Source organism: Ursus arctos, chromosome X, assembly GCF_023065955.2.
Source record: "Ursus arctos isolate Adak ecotype North America chromosome X, UrsArc2.0, whole genome shotgun sequence".
Taxonomy (NCBI): Eukaryota; Metazoa; Chordata; class Mammalia; order Carnivora; family Ursidae; genus Ursus; species Ursus arctos.
Window position 1 is genome coordinate 26208228 of NC_079873.1, and position 20996 is coordinate 26229223.

Consider the following 20996-nt stretch of genomic DNA (forward strand, 5'->3'; position numbering starts at 1 on the left):
TATTTAACGTTCTTATTTGTTAATGTCTGTTTTACACCTTCTCCTTCCCAAAATAAAAGTTTCATGAGGGTAGGGATTTTCACTGCCATACACTGATAACCAAGAACTGAGCCTGCCTAGCACCAAAATATTCATTGAATGAGTGAATGAACTCTTATGATATTTATGACAGATGACATTTACTGAGCTCTTACTACATACCAGACATTGTGCCAAGGACCTCACTCTTACCATATGACTAGAGAAAGTGGAGAATTGCAAGACAATATCATTCTGGAAACCAAGGAAGGGGAAGTTTTGACCAGTCGAGTTGATCGACAGGACCAATGTTAAAATGAAGTCAAGTAGATGGATAAATAAAAATAGTGCAGTTAGTGATTGTAGAAGTCATTGACGATCTCAGTGAGCCCTCATTTTCAGTAAAACAAGGGGGTGGTGCCTGAGAAGCCAGACTGGACCGGGTGAAAGCATAACCAGGAGCTGAAAAATAGGGAACAGTAATCCCAGTTACTGCTTCAAAACTTCTGATGGTTTCAAGCTGACAAAAAAAAAAAAAAAATCGATGGTAAGGGGAAACAAGCACAGCTGTATAGAAAAGACACTATCCTAAGAAAGTTCTAGTAGAATGAGGGAGACTTCAACATGATAGTTGGCTGGAGGGGAGGAGCAAGGAAAAAAAAAAGAAATTGATGATCCCAGGGGAAAAAAGAACAATTATCAAAAAATATGCTGGAGAATCTGAGAGAGATACAGTGTTCAGCTAGAATAGCTCTTTGCAACACCCATAATAGGGCTCAATATTTTTTCCCTTTCCTTGTTTCTTTAAAGTGGAAAAGAGAAAGGACCTAGGAAAAGAGAAGCAAGGAGTAATTTACGCACGCTTCATGGTTGCCAAAGATGGTGAATACTGGTGACAATTTTTCAGTGTATCAACTATTAATTGTGATTATTAAAATGTGAAATGTATTATTAGGGAGAACAGGAGAATACTGAGGTGTTATTTTGAGGAAGAGCATATTTGCATGTATATACATGCATATACACACACGTGCACATATATATACATATGTACGTATATATATGTATATATTTATATGTATATATAAACACACACACACACACACACACACACACACACATACAATCTTTCTTAGAACCTAGAGAGATTTTTCAGGTATCTGGGGGCTTTTGCGAGGAAGTTCCAGCCATGCTGAACCCTCTGACACTAGGACCAGGCCCTCTACTTGATGAGTTCACTCCTGGCTGGTAAGTAAATGTCGAAGCCCTCATATAGCTACAGACAGACAATTCAGAGTTAATGCTCATTTCTTGTTTAAAGAGTGATCTTGGAATAGAAAGAAGGAAATGAAATCTCATGACAGTGTCATCATAAAGTCATCAGCCAGATGGTAGTCCTTGAAATCTAATCCTTAGAGGCTTCTCACAATCATTTGTAATATCACATCTAATATTATCTTATTCACCAATTCATATCTATTCGTAGAGGTTGAAAACAAAGAAATGAACTTGGAGAGGCCCTTGTTTCTGGCTACGTTAACATGGACTCTATCAGGAATCTGATCAGGAAAACAAAATATTTTCCTATGTAGGTCACAGCGATGATCTATGTTCTGATCTGAATTGTTAAACTACAGAATTTATTTGAGTAGCAACCTTTTCTTTTAATCATGCGTGGTAGATCACTTCCTTTTAGGCACACATGGCTATTTGTATTTCTCTATATGAAATGGTAAAGTTCCTATCAAAGCCAGGGTAGAATTCGAAGGTTCTTATGACCTATTAATAAACTTAAGCTGAACACTAAAATATAAAACAAAGTTCACTTTTTTAAAGGATTTCATTTATTTATCTGAGAGAAAGAGAGAGTGTTAGGGTCCATGCAAGCAGGGGGAGGAGCAGAGGGGGAGGGAAAAGGCAGGGGAAAGATCTCAAGTAGACTCCATGTGGAACATGGAGCTTGACTCAGGGCTCAATCCCACGACCTTGAGATCATGACCTGAGCTGAAACCAAGAGTCAGAGGCTTAACTGACTGAGCCACCCAGGTGCCCCAGTTCACTTTTGTTTTTGATTATGTCTCAAAACTACAGCCTGTCAGTATATAATGTCAAAGTAAAGTTCTTTCGGGTTACAGTTTTTACATGTTATTCAACAATTGGAAACTGCATTGAAGATTTTATTGCTTTAAATAGGCTTCCAAACGTACAGATTTTTTGCATATATTTCTCTATATGCCTGGAAGTTTCAGGGCAGGCAGTACATTAGTGCTCTGCAGTAAAGCCTGAACTGTGAGAAACAATGTAACCAGAGTGCTTTTGGCAGAGTCCCTTCTACCTAAAAAGTCTTATTTATAGGAACTTTTCAAAGGTATGAGATACTTTTTCTCCATAACAATATCAATAATGTCTCCTTCTAAAATTATGTTTATAAGATTAACAAGAGTGAAAGTGTTTCTATCTTGTGATAGCTGTAGTTTTCGAGACTTTAAATACCAATTGTACAAAGTGGATAAATAGAAGATATAGAGTAGAAACAAGGAAATAAAATTATGTGAACCATGTTGCAAAGGAAACACCTTTTTATTTATAAGCAATTGTTATAAAAGATGATCTGGAGCAGGAAAGCCAATCAAATTTTTTGTGACGATGGAAATGCTCTCTTTTGCACTGTCCAGTAGGGAAGTCACAAGTTACCTGTGGCTCTTGAGCACTTAAAGGGTGGCTGATGAAATGGAGAAAATGAATTTTAAATTTTACTTAATTTTAATTAACATTTAAATTGCCACCCATGGCTACTGGCTACCCCTATTGGACAGCATGAATCTAGAGGAAGATGATGAAATTACTTGCCTCCTAGGTTTACCTGGGCAAGACACTGGATAAAAAGGTCAAAAGACAAAAGATCATATAAAGAGTTTTCTTGTTCTTTATCTACCTAGCACAAGATCTATAGGAACGTAAAATGAGAAAAGCTGAGAAGCTGTGGTCAAATAGAATATGGCTTCACCTGTGTAGTTGACACACATAGCATACACAGAATGTGAACTTTGAGTACAAAGGTATCATTAGCCAGCAGAGAATCTAGCTCTCCTCAAGACCTTTCACACTGACCAAAACATCCATCAAGCCCAAATGGCCACTGTTTTATGATCCTCTGTAAATATACTATGTAAATACAACACAAGTGAACATATGAGCTACATGAATATACTCTGTTTACTCGAAGAGCTGACTGATTATCCTTCCAGAGAACTTAATGCTGTCCAGCTACAGCATGCCAGTTTCCCAGTTTATTCTCTCCAACCTCTTTGAGGCAGACATTCTCTACTGCCTGACTCAACCCCAATTATTAGCCACTAGAGGTGGTTTTGTGGCACAGTTCTGGCCCTCAATTTCCTGGGAAACCCACTGCTTTCCTGATTCAGACACCACCCCTTCTTCTTCTTCCTGCTGGAATGCACATGTTCTGAGGGAGACGCCAAGAAGAACATGGAGACTTCAGGGCTGACGATGATGAGCCATTGAGCCAACGTCAGCCATCTGTCTACCTCTGAACCATTCATTAAATGAGACAAACAAACGTCCATTAGGTAGGCTACTGAGCTTGGGTTTTCTGTTATTTGAAATGGAAAGCAATCCTAACGGATACAGTTTTTTTCTGTGTTGAGTTATTGGCACACCAGAACACTTGTAGTTAATTATTTTTCATTTGTTCATTTACCTATTTAATAAAAGATGTGTTGGGCATAGTTACCATATGCAAAGCTAAATGCAAGGTAATAGGGTGGACAAGCAGCCCATGGGAATAGCCTCACAGTGCCAACATTCTTGTAAGAGACAAAGATCAGGAAACACTTAAGTAGGGGCGCCTGGGTGGCACAGCGGTTAAGCGTCTGCCTTCAGCTCAGGGCGTGATCCTGGCGTTATGGGATCAAGACCCACATCAGGCTCCTCCGCTATGAGCCTGCTTCTTCCTCTCCCACTCCCCCTGCTTGTGTTCCCTCTCTCGCTGGCTGTCTCTATCTCTGTTGAATAAATAAATAAAATCTTAAAAAAAAAAAAAAGGAAACACTTAAGTAGTGAGGTAAGCTCTATAATAGAGGGGGCCCAGAGAGTGTGTGCTTGGGGACTGATAGTCAGAAAAGGCTTCCCAAAGGAATTGCCATTTACATAGAGACCTAGATAATGAATAGAACTTAACCAGGCAGAGAGGAAGGAATAATGCACATATATCAGGTCAGGAGATAGAAGAGAAGACAGAGCATAGCTATGAGGAAATGAAAATAGCTCAATGTTACTTAATTATGTGTGGGGGACCTGAGAGGGGAGGAAAGGCAGAAAATGAGGCTGTAGTTTTAACGGATGGCTAAATCATGCAAGACCTCGAAATCATTTAAAGAAGTACAGACTGTCTTCAGAAAATAATGGATAATCCACTAAAGGCTTTAAAAGTCAGAGGAGGGTGAGCTACATAAATAATACCGTATTTAGAAAGATCAGCCTGCATTTTATGTAGAGAATGGATAGGAAGTGGGAAGACTAGAAGGAGGGACACCAGTTAGGTGAATGATGTAGTCACTCAGGCAAAACCTGACAGTTGAGGAGGAGGGATAAAGAGAAGTGGCTGGATTTGAAAGCTATCTCAGCAGTAAATAGCTCTGCGACAGCTTAGCTACTGGGGTTGTAAAAGGAAAAGTCAAGCATGAGTTTCAATTTGGCAATGAACTGGGTTGTGGTAACATTCACTGGAGGGGCATCTTGGGAAGAGAAGTAGGCTGCATCTGGAGAAAAAGGCTGGAAGAGAGCAAAGATGAGTTCAGCCTTGGCCCATTCAGTTTGAGATTCCAGAGGGATGTTCAAATGGAAATAAGTCAGTAGGATACGCAGGCCTGAAAGTCACAAGATAATTGTTGGCGGAAAACAACATAAATGGATAGTCATCAGTGGACTGAAACGACACAAGCGGATGCGTTTTCACAGACTGCATGCGAGAAAGGCACGGGGAAGAACTTTCGAGGTATTTCTTTGGATAGAGTTCTCAAACCATATTGATAGATGGCTCTTCTGGCTATAAATCAGTATTTTGTGTTTGTCTAAACTCTTAGTTAGCAACTGTGGGCAAATCACTTAATTTCACCAGTGTTCAGGTCCCTTGTCTTTAAAATTCTAGAGGATTTAGGCGAGCCTGAGAATTTGGTTGGCATTTGTCACCTTGGATCCTCTGAAACCCCAGTTTAGCAGGATTAGGAAAACAAATCTGTGTGATCCACCCAGTGTCACCACCCATTCATCATGACAGCCAACACTAGTTTCAGAAATAACGTCATTCATACCTTTTATGAATGCTTGCCCAAGAGGCATTGATGTTCTCTGTTATCATGTGGACTTTTCTGGTATCATCTGCAGAATAATCCCGGAGAAGTTTCAGTGCCAAGTCATTTGCAACATCTACATTTATCTGCCACTGGCGGAGGTCTTTGGCCAACTGCTGTGGATGCATATGGGAAAGAAAATGAAAGTCAGTTTTCTCTGAAATCTTGAGTTATAGTTTCTTAAAACTTTTCATAAATAGCTTTTGAATCCCCAGGTCAGAACATGTCTACATGATTACTTTTAACCTACCACGTGATTTAGTCAATCATGACTGTATAAACCAACCCACTTTTCATGACAAAACTTTTCCAATGCCGCATCTTAAGCAATACTCAGTATCGGGTATTTCAATTTAGTGGCAATTAATTGGAAATCAACTGGGGTTAATTATTTTTCTCATGGGAGAGAACAAACTATAAAAATAGGCTCCCATATAATTGTTGAGTATGGGACACATACCAAAATTTGAACAGAAAAGCAAATCTTATGTATTTCTTTCCGTGTTCATTAACTTGTTGAATTGTTTATGTAATTAGTGCCATCTACTGGCATTCAACTACCGCTGCATATAGAAAATATCACACATCAAAAGAACAGTACTGTTATTCTAGTTATAAATGTTTTTGAAAGACCAGTTTATTCATAATACTTTAATAAATATTCTCCTTTAAAATTAGAATAAAATTTCAAATGTAAGAATCTTGCTAAACCAAATGACCTAAGTTTTCTTGTTTGTCTTTGATGATTGGGTATTACCAAGCTCTTCCTTTCATCACTTGATATACTACATATAAAATAAATAAACCAATCATAGGTTTATCTGAAAACATAATTAACCACTGCTATAAGTGCATGGAGGAGGCTTCTAAGCATTAAGATGATATTAAATTGCTAAGATGGTTATATCAAATCCAACAGAGTGGGTTAAGCCACTGAGAAAGGGACAGAGGAATAGGAATAGGCAATTCAAACAAGAGACAAAATAAAAGATTTCCATTTTAAAAATTAAATTAAAAAATTAAAAAAAAACCCAGAGTATTAAATCAAGACGGTACGATTTGACACCAATTAAATTAATAAAAAATAAAACCTAAAGCTGGAAGGGCTGTGGTAAAACTAACATATCCACGTACTGCCACTGGGAACAGTATTATCTAGCAGGACAATCTGGCAATAGGTATCAAGTGACATACAAATGCTTACTTCCACTGACCTAGTAACTGTACTTTTGGTATGCTCTCCTAATAAAATATTTAAAAGAAGAGAAATACATTATAGGAATAAAGAGCTTCACTAACTAATATAGTACCAAAAATGAGAAAATTTCAATGTTTAATGAGAGGACATTAAACTAACACAATACATCAACACAATGGTCTAACATGCAGTAAATGTGCACCAAAGTCATATGTAATAAACAAAACACAATTTGTATCCATACTGTATCTCTTAAATCTGTAAGTCATGAACTAGAAGGGAAACACAGGAAACTGAAATGAACTGATGTTTCTGAAGAGTAGTAACTTTTGTTTTAATATTTGTTCTTTCATGTTGGTATGCTGTGTATATAATAAAAATCAAACAAGAGTAATTTTAGCACAGTTCCAGTATGTTTGGGTGGATTCCTAGTCCTTGAAAATGAATAATGTATATACAATCTGGCATTTCTCAGTTAACTAGAACACCCTATTCTTGAATAAAAAGAAATAATTGCATTTATTGCATATAACAAATAGAGCCAAACAACCAAATTAGTACCAAGCATCTAAAGCCAATATCACTAACTTTCGCTATGAAAGGAAAAAGGGAGTTTTTAAAGGTACAGAGAATACTTGCTGCACCACAAAGCCATTAAAATGTATCCTTCTGGAATGTCTGCTTTTCCTTATGGACTCATTTTATCAAGCCCTGTGGCTCCTATTTTCTACTTTTTGGATCCTCACACTATTCAAAAGCCTTTCTGAGGTGAAACATACCCCCTGAAGGCTTTCCCTTTTCTAGAAATATCCTAAGGTACAAAATGAACTTTCCATCCCTTCCCCTCCTTACTTAAGCCAAACTTACAGTGCTAAAGTACTCTGTCCTGTAATTGGGCCTTTTTAGCCATAAGATGGTGTTTGCATTTTTAGAGTTTATATTATCCATCATCGATTCAATCTCTAATTGGTAGCATAAGAATGCACAAGACTGAGACCTATGACTTGGTAACCTTTTTCCAAGTTAATTCCTTTTTAGGGATACCTTTTTCTATTAAAGAAATATGATAAAGCAACATTAGAGCACACATCACTTATTTTACCTAAGAAAGATAAATAATCTTGGAAGTCACCCCTCACTCATGGGTTGCTATTCGAAAAGTCTAGAGGAAAAAGGATACACTCTTTGGTTCTAATCTACAGATCATAAAAAAATACCCAGAAGTTTAAGTTGGAAACTATGCTTGAATTTTCCAAAATCTGGAAGGAAATACCAAGCTAAAGTTACAGGCTTCATAATAAACAGGTAAAAGAGTAAGGCTTGATTTCAAACCAGAGCTTTTTGATAAACTCTAATTCTTGAAAGACAAAAAAAAAACCACAAAAACCCAAAACCAACACAAGCCATATATTTTTCTTCCAATCTGTATTCACACTGAAATTAAGATTTTTGTATCTACAGAAATTTTCACTGAGCCCTAACCCTCACTGCATGCTGCCCAGATTTTACGAGGTCATAGGAATAAAAAGAAGAAATCCCACTGACCTTGAGCAGCACTGACAGGGCAAAGGCCCTTACCTCAACTCTAAGGTTCTTGTCTCCCTTCTCAAAGACATTCACCTGAACAGACGGTTTCTCTTCCTTCTAAGATAATATGTTGACCAACCTGGATTTTAACCAAGTGTCTTTCAGACTACAAACAATGACCTTGACCAGTTTTGCCTACTACTGTGAAATTTACTACTGGGATAACTCCAAGCCACAGAAGGAGTGTAAATTCAAAAATACAATAGAATTCACACACACTCCTTTTTATTTCCGAATTCCATTTACAATCGTATACACTACAGGGAATTGTTTGTATGGTGATCACAGTGTGTGAAGAAATTTGAAATACTGTGAATACAAGCCTATAAAAAAAGATGCTTTTTGTGGGTGCATATATATGTGGGTGTTTTCCATGAAGAATATAAAATGCTAAATCCCCAAAAGATTGTGTCCCCAACCAGGAAAGAAATATTTTATTTTCAAACCTAATATAGTGATGCTGTTAATACTTGCTTGGTATTTTATACACAGCAATTTAGGCAGAAAAATGACTGTCAGCTACGGGACAACCTGAATTAATTTCAAGAACTTTGAGTATTAAAATTTTTTCATTTTTGTGTTTGTCTTTCCTTATTTTTTATTTGTAAGAATTTTTTTTAGGGATACTGACCCTGCGTGGGAGAAAACAAGGGAGGAAGAGAGAGAGTAGTTAGAAGTTTGGGCCTGCTGTGTTTGAATCCTAGCTTGTTCATTTCCCAGTTGTGTGACAAATGGGGAAGTTAATTGCCCTCTTTGTGTTTCGGTTTCCTTTTTTGTCCGATGGGTATAGTAACAACATCTACCTCGAAAGATTACCATGAGGGTTAATTTAGAAAATCCAGGGAATACATTTAGAATGGTGACTGCCGTGTTCAAAACATTCAATAAATATTAGCTATTATTAGTGACTATTACTACCCTTTCTTCTACTACTACTACTACTACTACTACTGCTGCTGCTACTACTACTACTACTACTACTACTACTACTACTACTACTACTACTACTATTTTGAATGAGCCACACTATAGTCACCATGGCATAAGCGTCTACTGAACACAAGGCAAGGGACTCACTGTTTTATAGACACTGTCTATAATGCTGCAGCTTATCTACAAGGCTCCCTTTATTTCAGGAGATAAATGTGAGTCCGGAGACTTACAATTAAAAATTTCAGGTTGAGTGTTGTTGAAGTTTTCTTATAAAATGTGTTTTGGGATGGTCACCTACAAATGAAATTACCATTTGTTCCAGATGAACTAGAGTTTAACATTTTTAATGACTGTGACTCAAAGACAAGGCAAGGCAGAGTAATGAAAAGGCATCTTCCCAGGAAGTCTTGTTTGGCCATTGTTTTGCTGTTTGATCTTAAGAAAGTCATTAACCTTCTGAGTCCCAGTTCTGTTGTGTGTAAAATAGGATGGAGTGACTTATTTTGCCTATGCCTCAGGTTTGTCACGAGGGCAAACTCAAAATAAAACTGCTCGGAAAATTATAAAATAGGATCCTAACATATTTACGAACAAAAAGTTCTACATACCGGGTTTCTCTGTTTTGCCTAGGATACCGTGTTGGCATACATGAACTAAGAAATTCATTTAAAAAAAAGTCTAGTTCTGTGAGCTAACAGTGGAAGAACTTAGCTTTTAGATCTGTTCTCTGGCAATCTCCTACTCTCCTCAATATTGCAGGTGAACTAACCCCCTCGGGGGGTCAGAATTTCCTAGGATTTCTTGTTAGTTGGCTTCTAGATGGGTTAGGCCAGAGAGGTCTTGGTAGGACATGGAAGAGCAGGAAGAAGGGGGAAACTCAAGTATATTTTCTCCTTCTTTCTATTTGGGCAGAGTCTTCTTCATGTCTCCATTTCCTGAGGGACAGTTCTTAACTCTGTAGTGTCAGGACCCACTGTGAAGCCCCCACAGGGGCTGAGTCAGCACCAGATGGTTCTGGTTTCTGGACTTCGGTAACACTGGTTGGCCCTCCTGCCCTTGAAGTGGCCAACAGCTTCCTGATATTGCCAACCTCCAGGCTGTCCTACCGTCTCCTACTGGGTTTCTCAGCTCTTTCATTAGCCATGGAAGCAGTCACTGGTATTAAGTTTCCTCTGAAATATCTAGGGTGGTTTCCAGACTCAACCCTGATGATCTGAACTGGAAGAAATCTCACAGCAAATGGCCCTGCCTACAATGACACAGTTTAACATAACAAGCATACATTTCATTAAACAGAGACGACATCCTGCATCCTTCTCTTTGGTCTCAGAGGAAAAAGTGACTCTTGTGCTATGGGAAGCTGATCCCTCCGTCTAGACACTCATCTATTCTGGGATCTTTGTGTCTTTTCAGTCTCTTGTCTCTTTGCAGGGTCTTTCTCCACTGCCTTCAAACCTGAGTCCACCCCCACCCCCTCATCTCCAAACAACAACAACAAAACCTGTCCTCATTGTCTTTCCCTTCACAATTAAGCTCCTTAGAAGGCAAAATGTTCGCTTGTTGCCTCAACCTGATTACATTCTTGCCCCTCTACAACTCATCAAAATCAGGCTTTTGCCAACACCACACCACTAAAACTATTCTGACATGTCACTGCTGTAAATTGGATTAGTGGTCCCAATTCTTTACCCCACCCTGTACCTATGCCCTTTGCTATTTAACTTTTAATTTCCTGCTACCGATGGCAGAGTTGAATTCCCAGCCTTTGTCAGTGACCTTGGCCTTATGACTTGTTTTGCCTAATCCTAATGGAGTGCTTATAGAACGGATACAAGAGGAGGCTGGAAATATGCTCCTGCAGCGGGGCTAGCCCTTAATGTGTTTCAGCCACCACCAAGAAATAAACATGCGCTGGGCTAGCCTGCTCATCTCTGGAGAAGGATGAGTGACAAGTGGAGGGGAGCCACCCCAACCAACCTGTAGCATGAAGCAATGACACCCCAGCCATGCTGTCAACTTGTGAAAAAAGTACTTGCTTACTGTTGTGTGCCACTGACATTCTAAAGTGTTCTGGTATGCAGAATGTTTGCAAAAATAGTTAACTGACACAGTCACCAGTGGCCAATGTCTGGGGAAAGCCTGAGGTTCTCATTTAATTTATTTGTAGCAACTAGTGCTACTGGTTAGTCCCTTCTTGAAGTTCCATTCTTTCTTAGCCCTCTCTCTCTTTGGGTCTTCTTTATAATCTCTTATGATTTCAGTTGTTCTTTTTCTGTCTTTCTCTTAAATGTTGATGTTCTCCAAGGTTCTATCCTTAGCCCAATCTTCCCCATCTGTAGTGTAACTAACCCTTAACTGGAAGAGGAGGCAGGGAGCACACCCAAAGACAGGCTGTATCACAGTTTTCCCTTAGCCAAGTCATCTACCTCCACTGTCGCTCCCTTAATTTAGGCTCTCGTTATTTCTTGCTTGGATACTCCAACAACCTTTTCATTGGCTCCTTTCCTCCATCTCAAACCAGCCCTTCCATCTTCAAACAGCTGCTCAAGCGATATTTTTGAAATGTAAATAGAACCATATCACTCCTCTGTAAAAACTTTCAATGACTCCCTTTTACCTATAAGACAAAATCCAAACCTCTCTCCTTAGATTAGGAGGCTCCCCAATATAGGACCCCCGCCTACTCATCCCCTTTCATCTTTTGTTATCCCCTTTCCTTTTCCTTTCCTCTGACCCAATCCCATAATTCCCATCCGATAATACAAAAACCTCTGAAAGTTTAAGTGACTTGTTGAAAGTGACAAAGCTAATCAGTGAAAGAGGCATCACAAAAATGCAAGTTTCTTGACTCCAATATTCAGGGTTCAATCTAGTTAAAGAAGATACACTTCCATATAAAGGAATTTAATGCAAATGATTGGGCTTTTTATAATTGAACGCCAAAGAATATAAAATAGTCTCCTTGATGATTATAGCATGATTGGAAAATTATTGTGTATAATAAAGTAAGACATTGCCAAACAAAGACAGCAGAAAAAATACAGATTTGGTTTATTAAAAAAAATCACTAAACAATTTAGTCCTAACTATGAATTAATGTTCTATAAATCTCTATTGGGAAAAAGAAACACTCTTTCTTGCTTGTGTGAATTAAAATGACCTATAAAACCTCTTTATGGATTTATAATAGAAATGTTAAAATATCTGTAAGGAAGCTATTTCAAAAGTAAAGCCTCTCACCATTAACTTCAAGATTCATCTATTAAACCTCTGACATTACCAAACATCTCTGTTTCAGAAGGTAAAACTCTATACAGGGGATACTATTTAAGAAAATGGCCCTCATTTTCCAGCTTACTGGAAATGATTAATCTTTTCAATAGCTTTGAGGACTACATACCAAAGTTGTTACTTTTTTGTCCTTTCAACAATGACTACAAGCTGAGAGCAGGCTAGTAAATGTGTTATCGGCCAACCCATTAGAGTTCCATTATTTTCTGTCTTACATGGCTTCATGTAATGAATTTTCATAATTAAACTAATGGCATACAATTTATTTTCCTCCCTCTTTACTTTCAGGCCCCATTTCTCTTCCAGCTTCTCTGGAATAAGTTTTATACAAAAAGAAGGGAGGAGAGCCCTCCAAGTACTTCATTACCTTAATTTCATTATGACATTTTAGAAAGCATTCTCTTTATCTGGGCTTTCTCTTTAATTTGCTGACTTTATTAAAAGGCTTAAGTAGTGTTGTAATTAAGAAATCACCCAGCTACCCCAGGCGTCTAAGAGAAGTCTGGTTGAGAGGGTATGGAAATGGTTGGGTGGAAATGACTCCAGAGAGAATGCCAGAGGATAGAGCTCCAGAAAGTTGCATTTTTTCTTGGCTATTTTTCAAACCCCATGGGCCTACTGTGGTAGAATACATTATTGTCCACATTCAGTGCTTTTTCATGCCATCTGCACCCCCATTGAATCAGGGATGGCTATGTAACTTATTAGGCCTACTTGTCACTTACAGGCAGAAGGTTTATGAACTGATGGCATTATTCATGTCCCTTACCTCTTTAATCATGGAAGTATATATCAAGACTCAGCTGTTATCAGCCTGAGTGACTAAGCTACTTGAATAGAACCCTCTTGTGAATCTACAATGGACACGTAACATGAGTAAAATATAAACTTTGTGTTAAGCCTCTAGATTTGAAGGTTGTTACTGTGGTATAACTTAGACTATCCTGACAGATATAGCTAGTCAGGTACGACCCTATCTCCAGAACTTCAATCCTATCATCTCCAAATAGTCTGCGGCCGGGGCCAGGGCCAGGGATAGAATAAGCTAGCATAATGACTCATACAGAGTAGGTTCTGTTGCTAATACATGTTGAGAAACTACATTTCTAAAGCAGTTTATAAACTTGAAGAAACAAGAAAAGATCTGTAGTCTTAATGACATGTAGATACATGCCTTCTGAAAGCAACTTTGAGATATAATTCACAGGGCATAAGATCTATCCATTTTAAGCGTATAATTTAGTGGTTTTTAGTACACGCAGAGTTGAGAAGCCATCAGCACAATCTAATTTTTTAAAAGATTTATTATTTTAGGGTGAGGGGAAGGGGCAGGGAAAGAGACAGAATTTCAAGCAGACTCTCCGCTGAGCCCAATGTGGGGCTGGATCCACGACCCTGAGATTATGACCTGAGCCGAAATCAGGAGTTGGATCCTGAGATCATGACCTGAGCCAAAATCAAGAGTCAGACGCTCAACTGACCGAGCCACCCAGGCACCTCCACAATTTAATTTTGGAACATTTTCTTCAAATCCAAAAGAAATCCCGTACCATTAACAGTCATCTTCCATTTTCCAGCCTCTCCCTCCCCTAGCCTTTACTGGATACTTCATACAAATGGACTTCTAAATATGTGGTCTTCTGTGATTGGCTTCTTTCACCCAGCATAATGTTTTTGAGGTTCATCCATGTTCTAGCAGCTACCAGCACTTTATTAATTTTTATTGCCAAATAATATTCCATTGCTGGATATACTCCCCTTTAAAAAATCATTCCTTAGTTAATAAACATGTACGTTTTTTCCACTTTTTGGGTATCACAAATAACTCTGCTACAAACATCTGTATAAAGGTTTTTGTGGATGTATGTTTTTATTTCTCTTGGATACATACCTGAGTGTGGCACTCTTAGCTCAGATGGTAGTTTCATGTTTCATATCTACAGGAACTGCTAAGCTTTTTTCCAAAGTTGTACCATTTTACATTCCCAAAAGCTATGTATGAGGTTCTAATTATTCCACATTCTTGTCAACACTCATCATCTTTCTTATTTCAACCATCCTAGTGAGTATGAAGTGGTATCTCCTGGGTTTCATTTGTATTTTCCTAATGACTATGGTGTTGGCCATCTTTTCATGGGCTTATTGGCCATTTGTACACCTTCTTTGAAGAACTGCCTATTATGATCCTTTGTTGCTTTGTAATTGGGCTTTTTGTTCTTGTTGAGTTATAAAGTTCTTTATGTATTCTGGATACAAGTCCTTTATCAGATATTTGCAAATAATTTCTCCCATTCTGTGGGTTGTCTTTACACTTTCTTTATGACATTGCTTACAGCACAAAAGCTTTTAATTTTGATGAAGTCCAACTTATGTATTTTTTCTTTTGTCACTCTTGCTTTTGGTGTCATATATAAGAAGACATTGCCTAACTCATCATATTCATATGTTGTCTTAAAGTTTTAGTTCTTAGGGCACCTGGGTGGCTCAGTTGGTTAAGTGACTGACTCTTGATTTCACTCAGGTCATGATCTCAGGGTCCTGGGATCAAACCCCATGTCGGGCTCCGTGTTCAGTGGTGAGTCGGCTTGAGGATTCTTTCCCTCTCCCTTTGCCCCTCTGCCCTCTCTAAAATAAACAAATATATTTAAAAAAATAAACTTTTAGTTCTTATATTTAGCTCTATCATAATCAATTTTTGAGTTAATTTTTGTGTATGGTATTATATGGGGTCAAACTTCATTATTTTGTATGTGAATATTTAGTAATCCAAGCACAAGGGTTCAAAAAGACTATTTTTTTGCCATTGAACTGTCTAAGCATTCTCGTCAAAAATCAACTGACCTTAAAACCAAGGTTGTACATCTGGACTTTCAATTTTATTTCATTGATCTATATTTCTATCTTCATGTCAGCACTATATAGTCTTGATTACAGTAGCTTTGTAGTAGGTTTTGAATTTGGAAATTCTAAGTCCTCTAACCTTGCTGTTTTTCAAGGCTGGTTTGGCTATTCTTTGTCCCTTGCACTTCAGCATATATTTTAGGATCCTCTTGTTTATTTCTGCAGAAAGACCAGCTAGAATTTTGATGAGGATTGCTAAAGTTTATAGATCAGTTTGAGGATATTGCTATCTTAACCATATTAAGTCTTTTGATCTGGGAACATGGATATTTTTTCCATTTCTTTAGATCTTCTTTAATTTCATTCAACAGTGATCTGTCGTTGGTGGTATAAAAGTCTTACATTTCTTTTAGTCCTATGTATTTAATTTTTTGATGCCGTTAAAACTGGAATCATTTTCTGAATTTCATTTCTCAGATTATTCATTGCTTGTGTATGGGAAAGCAATTGATTTATGCATTTTGATCTTATAATCTGCAAACTTGCGGAATTTATTCTTTCTAATACTCTTTTAGTGTATTCCTTAGGATTTTCTATATACAAGTTCATGTCATCTGCAAATGGGTAGTTTTACTTTTTCCTTTCCAATCTGGATGGCTTTTATCTATTTTTCTTGCCTAGTTGTCGTGGCCTGAACTTCTAGCATAGTGGTAATAGAAGTGGTGACGGCAGCCATCCTTACCTTGCTCCTGATCATAGGTGAAAGCATTCAGTCTTTTACTGTGATGTTAGTTGTAGGCTTTACTTAGATGCCCTTTATCAGGTTGAAGAATTTTCCCTCTGTATTATTTTCCTAGGACTTCCAAGACAAAGTATCACAAACTGGGTGGCTTAAAATGACAAAATGGATTGTCTCGCAGTTCTGGAGTCAAGGTGTCAGCAGGCTGTGCTCCATGTAAAACTGGTAAGAAGAATCCTTCACCTCTTCCTATCTTCTGGTGGTACCTGTCAATCCTAGCTGTTGCTTGCCTTACAATGGCCTTTGTTGTTACCTGGTATTTTCCCTACTCTGAGTGTCTTCACATGGCATCCTTCTCTCCATGTACACCTCTTTTCCACCTCTTATAAGGACACCAGTCATATCTGATTAAGAACCCAGCCTACTCCAGTATGACCTCATCTTAACTTGGATCACATCTGCAATGACCCTATGTCCAAATGAGGACACATTCACAAGTACCAGGGGTTGGGCCTTCAACACATTTTTAAGGAGATACTATTCAACCTACAACACCTTTTATTTCTAATTTGTTGAGTGTGGGGTGTTTTTTTTTTTTTTCATGAAAGAGTTTGGACTTTGTCAAATGCTTTTTCTACAACTATTAAGATGACCATGTGGGTTTTGTCATTTACTCTACTGCTACGATACATTACAGACAGCCCCAACTTACAATGGTTTGACTTAGGATTTTTTTCACTCTACAATGGTGTAAAAGTAACATATTAAGTGGAAAGCTTACTTCAAATTTTGAATTTTGATCTTTTCTAAGACTAATGATATGCAGTATGATACTCTCTAATGATGCTGGGCAGTGGCAGGAAACTGCAGCTTCCAGTCAGCCATGTTATCATGAGGGGTAAGCAACTGATACACTTATAATCATTCTGTATCCATATAACTACTCTGTTTTTCACTTTCAGTACAGTAGTCAATAAATTACAAGGGATATTCAACATTTTGTTATAAAACAGGCTTTGAGTTAGATGATTTTGCCTAACTATAGACTAATGTAAGTGTTCTGAGTACATTTAAGGAGGTCTAGCTAAGCTATAATGTTTGGTAGGTTAGGTGTATTAAATGTACTTTTCGCTTACGGTATTTCAACTTATAAGTTTATTGAGACATAACCCCATCGTAAGTCAAGGAATATCTGTATGTTGATTCAATTTTGTATGTTAAACTAACCTTGTATTCCTGGAATAAACTTCACTTGATTATGGTATATAATCCTTTCAATATGTTGCTGTATCAGGTTTGACAGTATTTTTCTTAAGATTTCTTGAGTCTATGTTCATGAGGTATATTGGTTTGCAGTTTTTTTTTTCCTGTCATACCTTTGGTTGGGAAATATTCCTTTCTCTTCTATGTTTTGGAAGAGTTTGTGAAAGGCTGCTATTAATTCATCTTTAAATGTTTGGTAATATTCACCAGTGAAGCCATCTGGGTCTGGGTCTTTTCTTGGGACAAGTTTTAAAATTACTGATTCAGTGTCTACACTTGATATAGGTCTATTCATATTTCTTATTTCTCCCATTCATAATATCCTCTTATAATCCTTTTTATTTTTATAAGGTTGGTAGTGGTGTATCCACATTCATTTCTAAGATTAGTAATTTGAGCATTCTCTTTCTTCTTTCTTAAGTCCAACTAAAGGGTTGTCAATATTGTTGATCTTTTCAATAACTAATTCTTCTGATTTTCTCTCACTTTTCTTTCCTCTGTTTCATTGATTTCACTCTTTTATTACTTCCTTCTTTCTGCTTGCGTTAGGTTTAATTTTCTTTTTCTAATTACTTAAGGTAGAAGATTGAGTTACTTATTTTAGATCTTTCTCCACTCCCTATGCCCTCCTTCTTCTTTTAGAGAGGGAGGGTGAAGAGGCAGAGGGAGAGAGAGAATCTTAAGCAGGTTCCATGCCCAGTATGAAAATGACATGGGGCTCCATCGCACAACCCTGACATAACAACCTGGGCAGAAATCAAGAGTCAGATACTTAACCGATAGCCATCCAGGCACCCCAAAATCATTCTTCTTTTTTAATACAGGTATTTATAGCTATAAATTTTGCTCTCAACATGCATTAGTTGCATCTTACAAGTTTCAGTATGTTGTGTTTTTATGTCCATTCATCTCAAAGTATTTTTGCATTTCCTTTGTGATTTCTTTTTTGACCTATTGGTTATTTAATAATGTACTGTATAATTTTCTCATATTTGTGAATTTCCCAAATTCACTTTTGTTATTGATTTTTAATTTCATTTAATTATGGTTGGAGAATCTACATTATGTATATTATATGACTGAAATCCTTTTAAATGTATTAAGACTTGTTTTATGACCTAGCGTATGGTGTATCCTGGAGAATATTCCATGTGCAATTGAGAAGAATGAATACTCTGTTATTATTGGGTGGAGTGTTCTATGCATGACTGTTAGGCCTTGCTAGTTCATAGTGTTTTTCCAAGTCTCCTTTTTCCTTGTTGATTTTCTGCCCAGTTTATCCATTATTAAAAATAGGGTACTGAAGTCTTTGTTCTTGTTGAACTGTTTATTTCTCCCCTTAACTCTGTCAGTTTTTGCTTCCTGTATTTTTCTTAATTCTTCTCTTCTCTCTTTTCCTTGGTGTGGATTATTCCTATTGACCGAGTTCACAGACTCTTCTGCCAGCTCAGTTCTGATGTTGAGCTCCTCCAGTAAAAATTTCATTTTAATTATTATACTTTTAAACTCCAGAATCTCTATTTGGTTCCTGTTCATAATTTATATCTCTTTATTGATAGTCTTGGTTTGGCAAGACATGCATGTAGCCTTGTAGATCCCCCAGGAATTTGTCAGAGCTTTTCAAAGACCTCTGAGGACAGACATCTCATTCCCTAGATCTTCCTTTTCAGTTTTTCTCTAGACCATGATTATCTCAACTGGTATCATAGCCTCAGGCAGTTACTATTTAAACAATGCTGCTGATTGTTTTGGATAGACACTCTGGGGATAGGGCTTTTTCTGGGAGTTAGTGCAAAGTCAGGTCAAATAATGAATGACAAGGCCTTGTGTATAGGTTTGTTCTAGGGAGCTGCAAGATAGGTCAAATAGTAATAAAGCTCTGGGAATGAAATGGGTCTTTCTGAGGAACTCCAATCCTGGTCTTTCCTCTCTGGTGGCTATAAGGCTGCTGATTCTCAAAGCTACTGTGAAGCTGGGAGAAAGTAACGGAATAGGGAGTGTTAAAAAGCCTCAAACCCTGCCGTTCTTATAGACGTTCAGCAGTTTATAAAATGCTGTCAACCTTTGGTTAATTTCCAGAGTTCAGAAGAGGCAATTTTGACAATTTTTGCTATTTGTTGCTTTTATGGAGGAGTATGTTTACAGAGTTGCCACATTATACTTTCGAGCATGATATAAGTTAAACTATGAAAAGGAAACAAGGCAAAACATGGTATAATCAGAGCATAATGCTATTCAAGAATTGGTGACTGTGAATTAAATATTTATATAGTATAGCAGTACCTGGGGAAACTAGCCCATTACTTCCTCTGTTCTATCAGTGATGTAGGAAGCACTCTGGTTGTATGCTTTGAGAAGTTTAATAGCTTCATACATACTTTGGGAGGAAAAGTACGATTAGGTTATTGATTCTTTTTCCTTAATCATGTGGAAGCTTTAGGGGAGAACAAAAGGGAATAAAGAAAATGCATGAAGAAATGGCAGGTCCCGGCAAGAAGATTTCTGATGTTTTTCATTACAGTATCAGAAATCCAAACCTCAATCTACCAGTGTGACTCAATTGGCTGATTTAATTTTGTGCAAGTCAAAAAGTAAATAAAATATGTGGAAGAAGAATTCAGCTACTACTGTGCATATCCTTATGGGAGATAAGGATATGATCTAATATGGCCCATCCCCCCAAATAATTAAAACTACAATGTTCTACTTCCATATTTGAAAAAGTTCTCCATTAGCTTCTTTCCTAGTAAAATACTTTGAGATCCTCAAATACCTACTGTATTTACTATATATAACAAGTTCAACTTTTTAAATTAATTACATGATTACAATGTATCTATCTTTCAAGCTCCCTAAAGAATGTCTTCAAAACACAGATATTTTGCAGCCTTGGAAATGTTTATTTAATAATTTGATAAATTATTGGATTTCTCGCCTCAGATAGTTTTAAGTATTATAGAGCCAAATCAGCTAGGCTCAAACAAGATTTCACTTCTCTATTGAATTCATGTACTCTTAGCTCAGCCAAGCACAAAACAGCTAATGCCGTCACGTTTGAAAAGCTTTTATGCTGAATTTGACACAAAAGCAATCACAAAGCAGACAAAAAAGGAATTTCTCTTTCAAAAGCTGAAAGGGGAAAAAATAAATGAAAACTCTGAGCCTGGGTAAATCTCTCTTGACACTGGAAAAGAAAGCTTAAAATCATCAAGAAATAATTTTTTCAAAGAATTCACTGCCAAGTTTGGGCCAATCTTAATAGCCTGGGGAACAGGTTGTGAAGTCAACCAAGATTCTGCCAAATAAAATAAATCCCATGATGACCGCTGCTGGCAGCTTTAGGTGCCAATGTCACACCATCTTACTTCTTATGAAAGTTAAATGGCATCATCTCTCATAGGATTCTGTCATAGCTTATTGGCAGGGAGTTTGATTAAAATGGAAATCCTGTATGATTTTTCCCTAACATCTGTCATTCCATCTCAAAAAAACATTATTGTTTTACTAAGGCCATGGAGAAGATCAACTGAAGCCGTGTGGTTAACAGAATCAGCTACTTCCTCGCATTATGTTTTTGTTTCCAAAAAATTAAAGGTTATATAGAAACTACATATATTATGGGCATCTCTTAATGACCTGTTCATTAATCATCAACACGATGGGCTATCTATAGCTTGTTCTTTTGATAAATCAAGACTGTCTTGTTGCCATCTCCTTCCAGCCTGACCATGTTTTCAAGATGGACTGCCCCTGG

At 37.4% G+C, this 20996-nt stretch overlaps 1 protein-coding gene across 18 annotated transcripts in view; it reads right to left on the reverse strand.

Annotated features, from left to right (window-relative positions):
• DMD (dystrophin) overlaps positions 1 to 20996 on the reverse strand; it is a 2358181-nt gene that overhangs the window by 505284 nt on the left and 1831901 nt on the right. For all 18 annotated transcript variants that reach the window (XM_057310259.1, XM_057309646.1, XM_048213297.2 and 15 more), the window contains one exon: positions 5352 to 5506. In XM_057310259.1, the coding sequence (XP_057166242.1) occupies positions 5352 to 5506 (155 nt within the window). The remainder of the gene's footprint in view (positions 1 to 5351; positions 5507 to 20996) is intronic.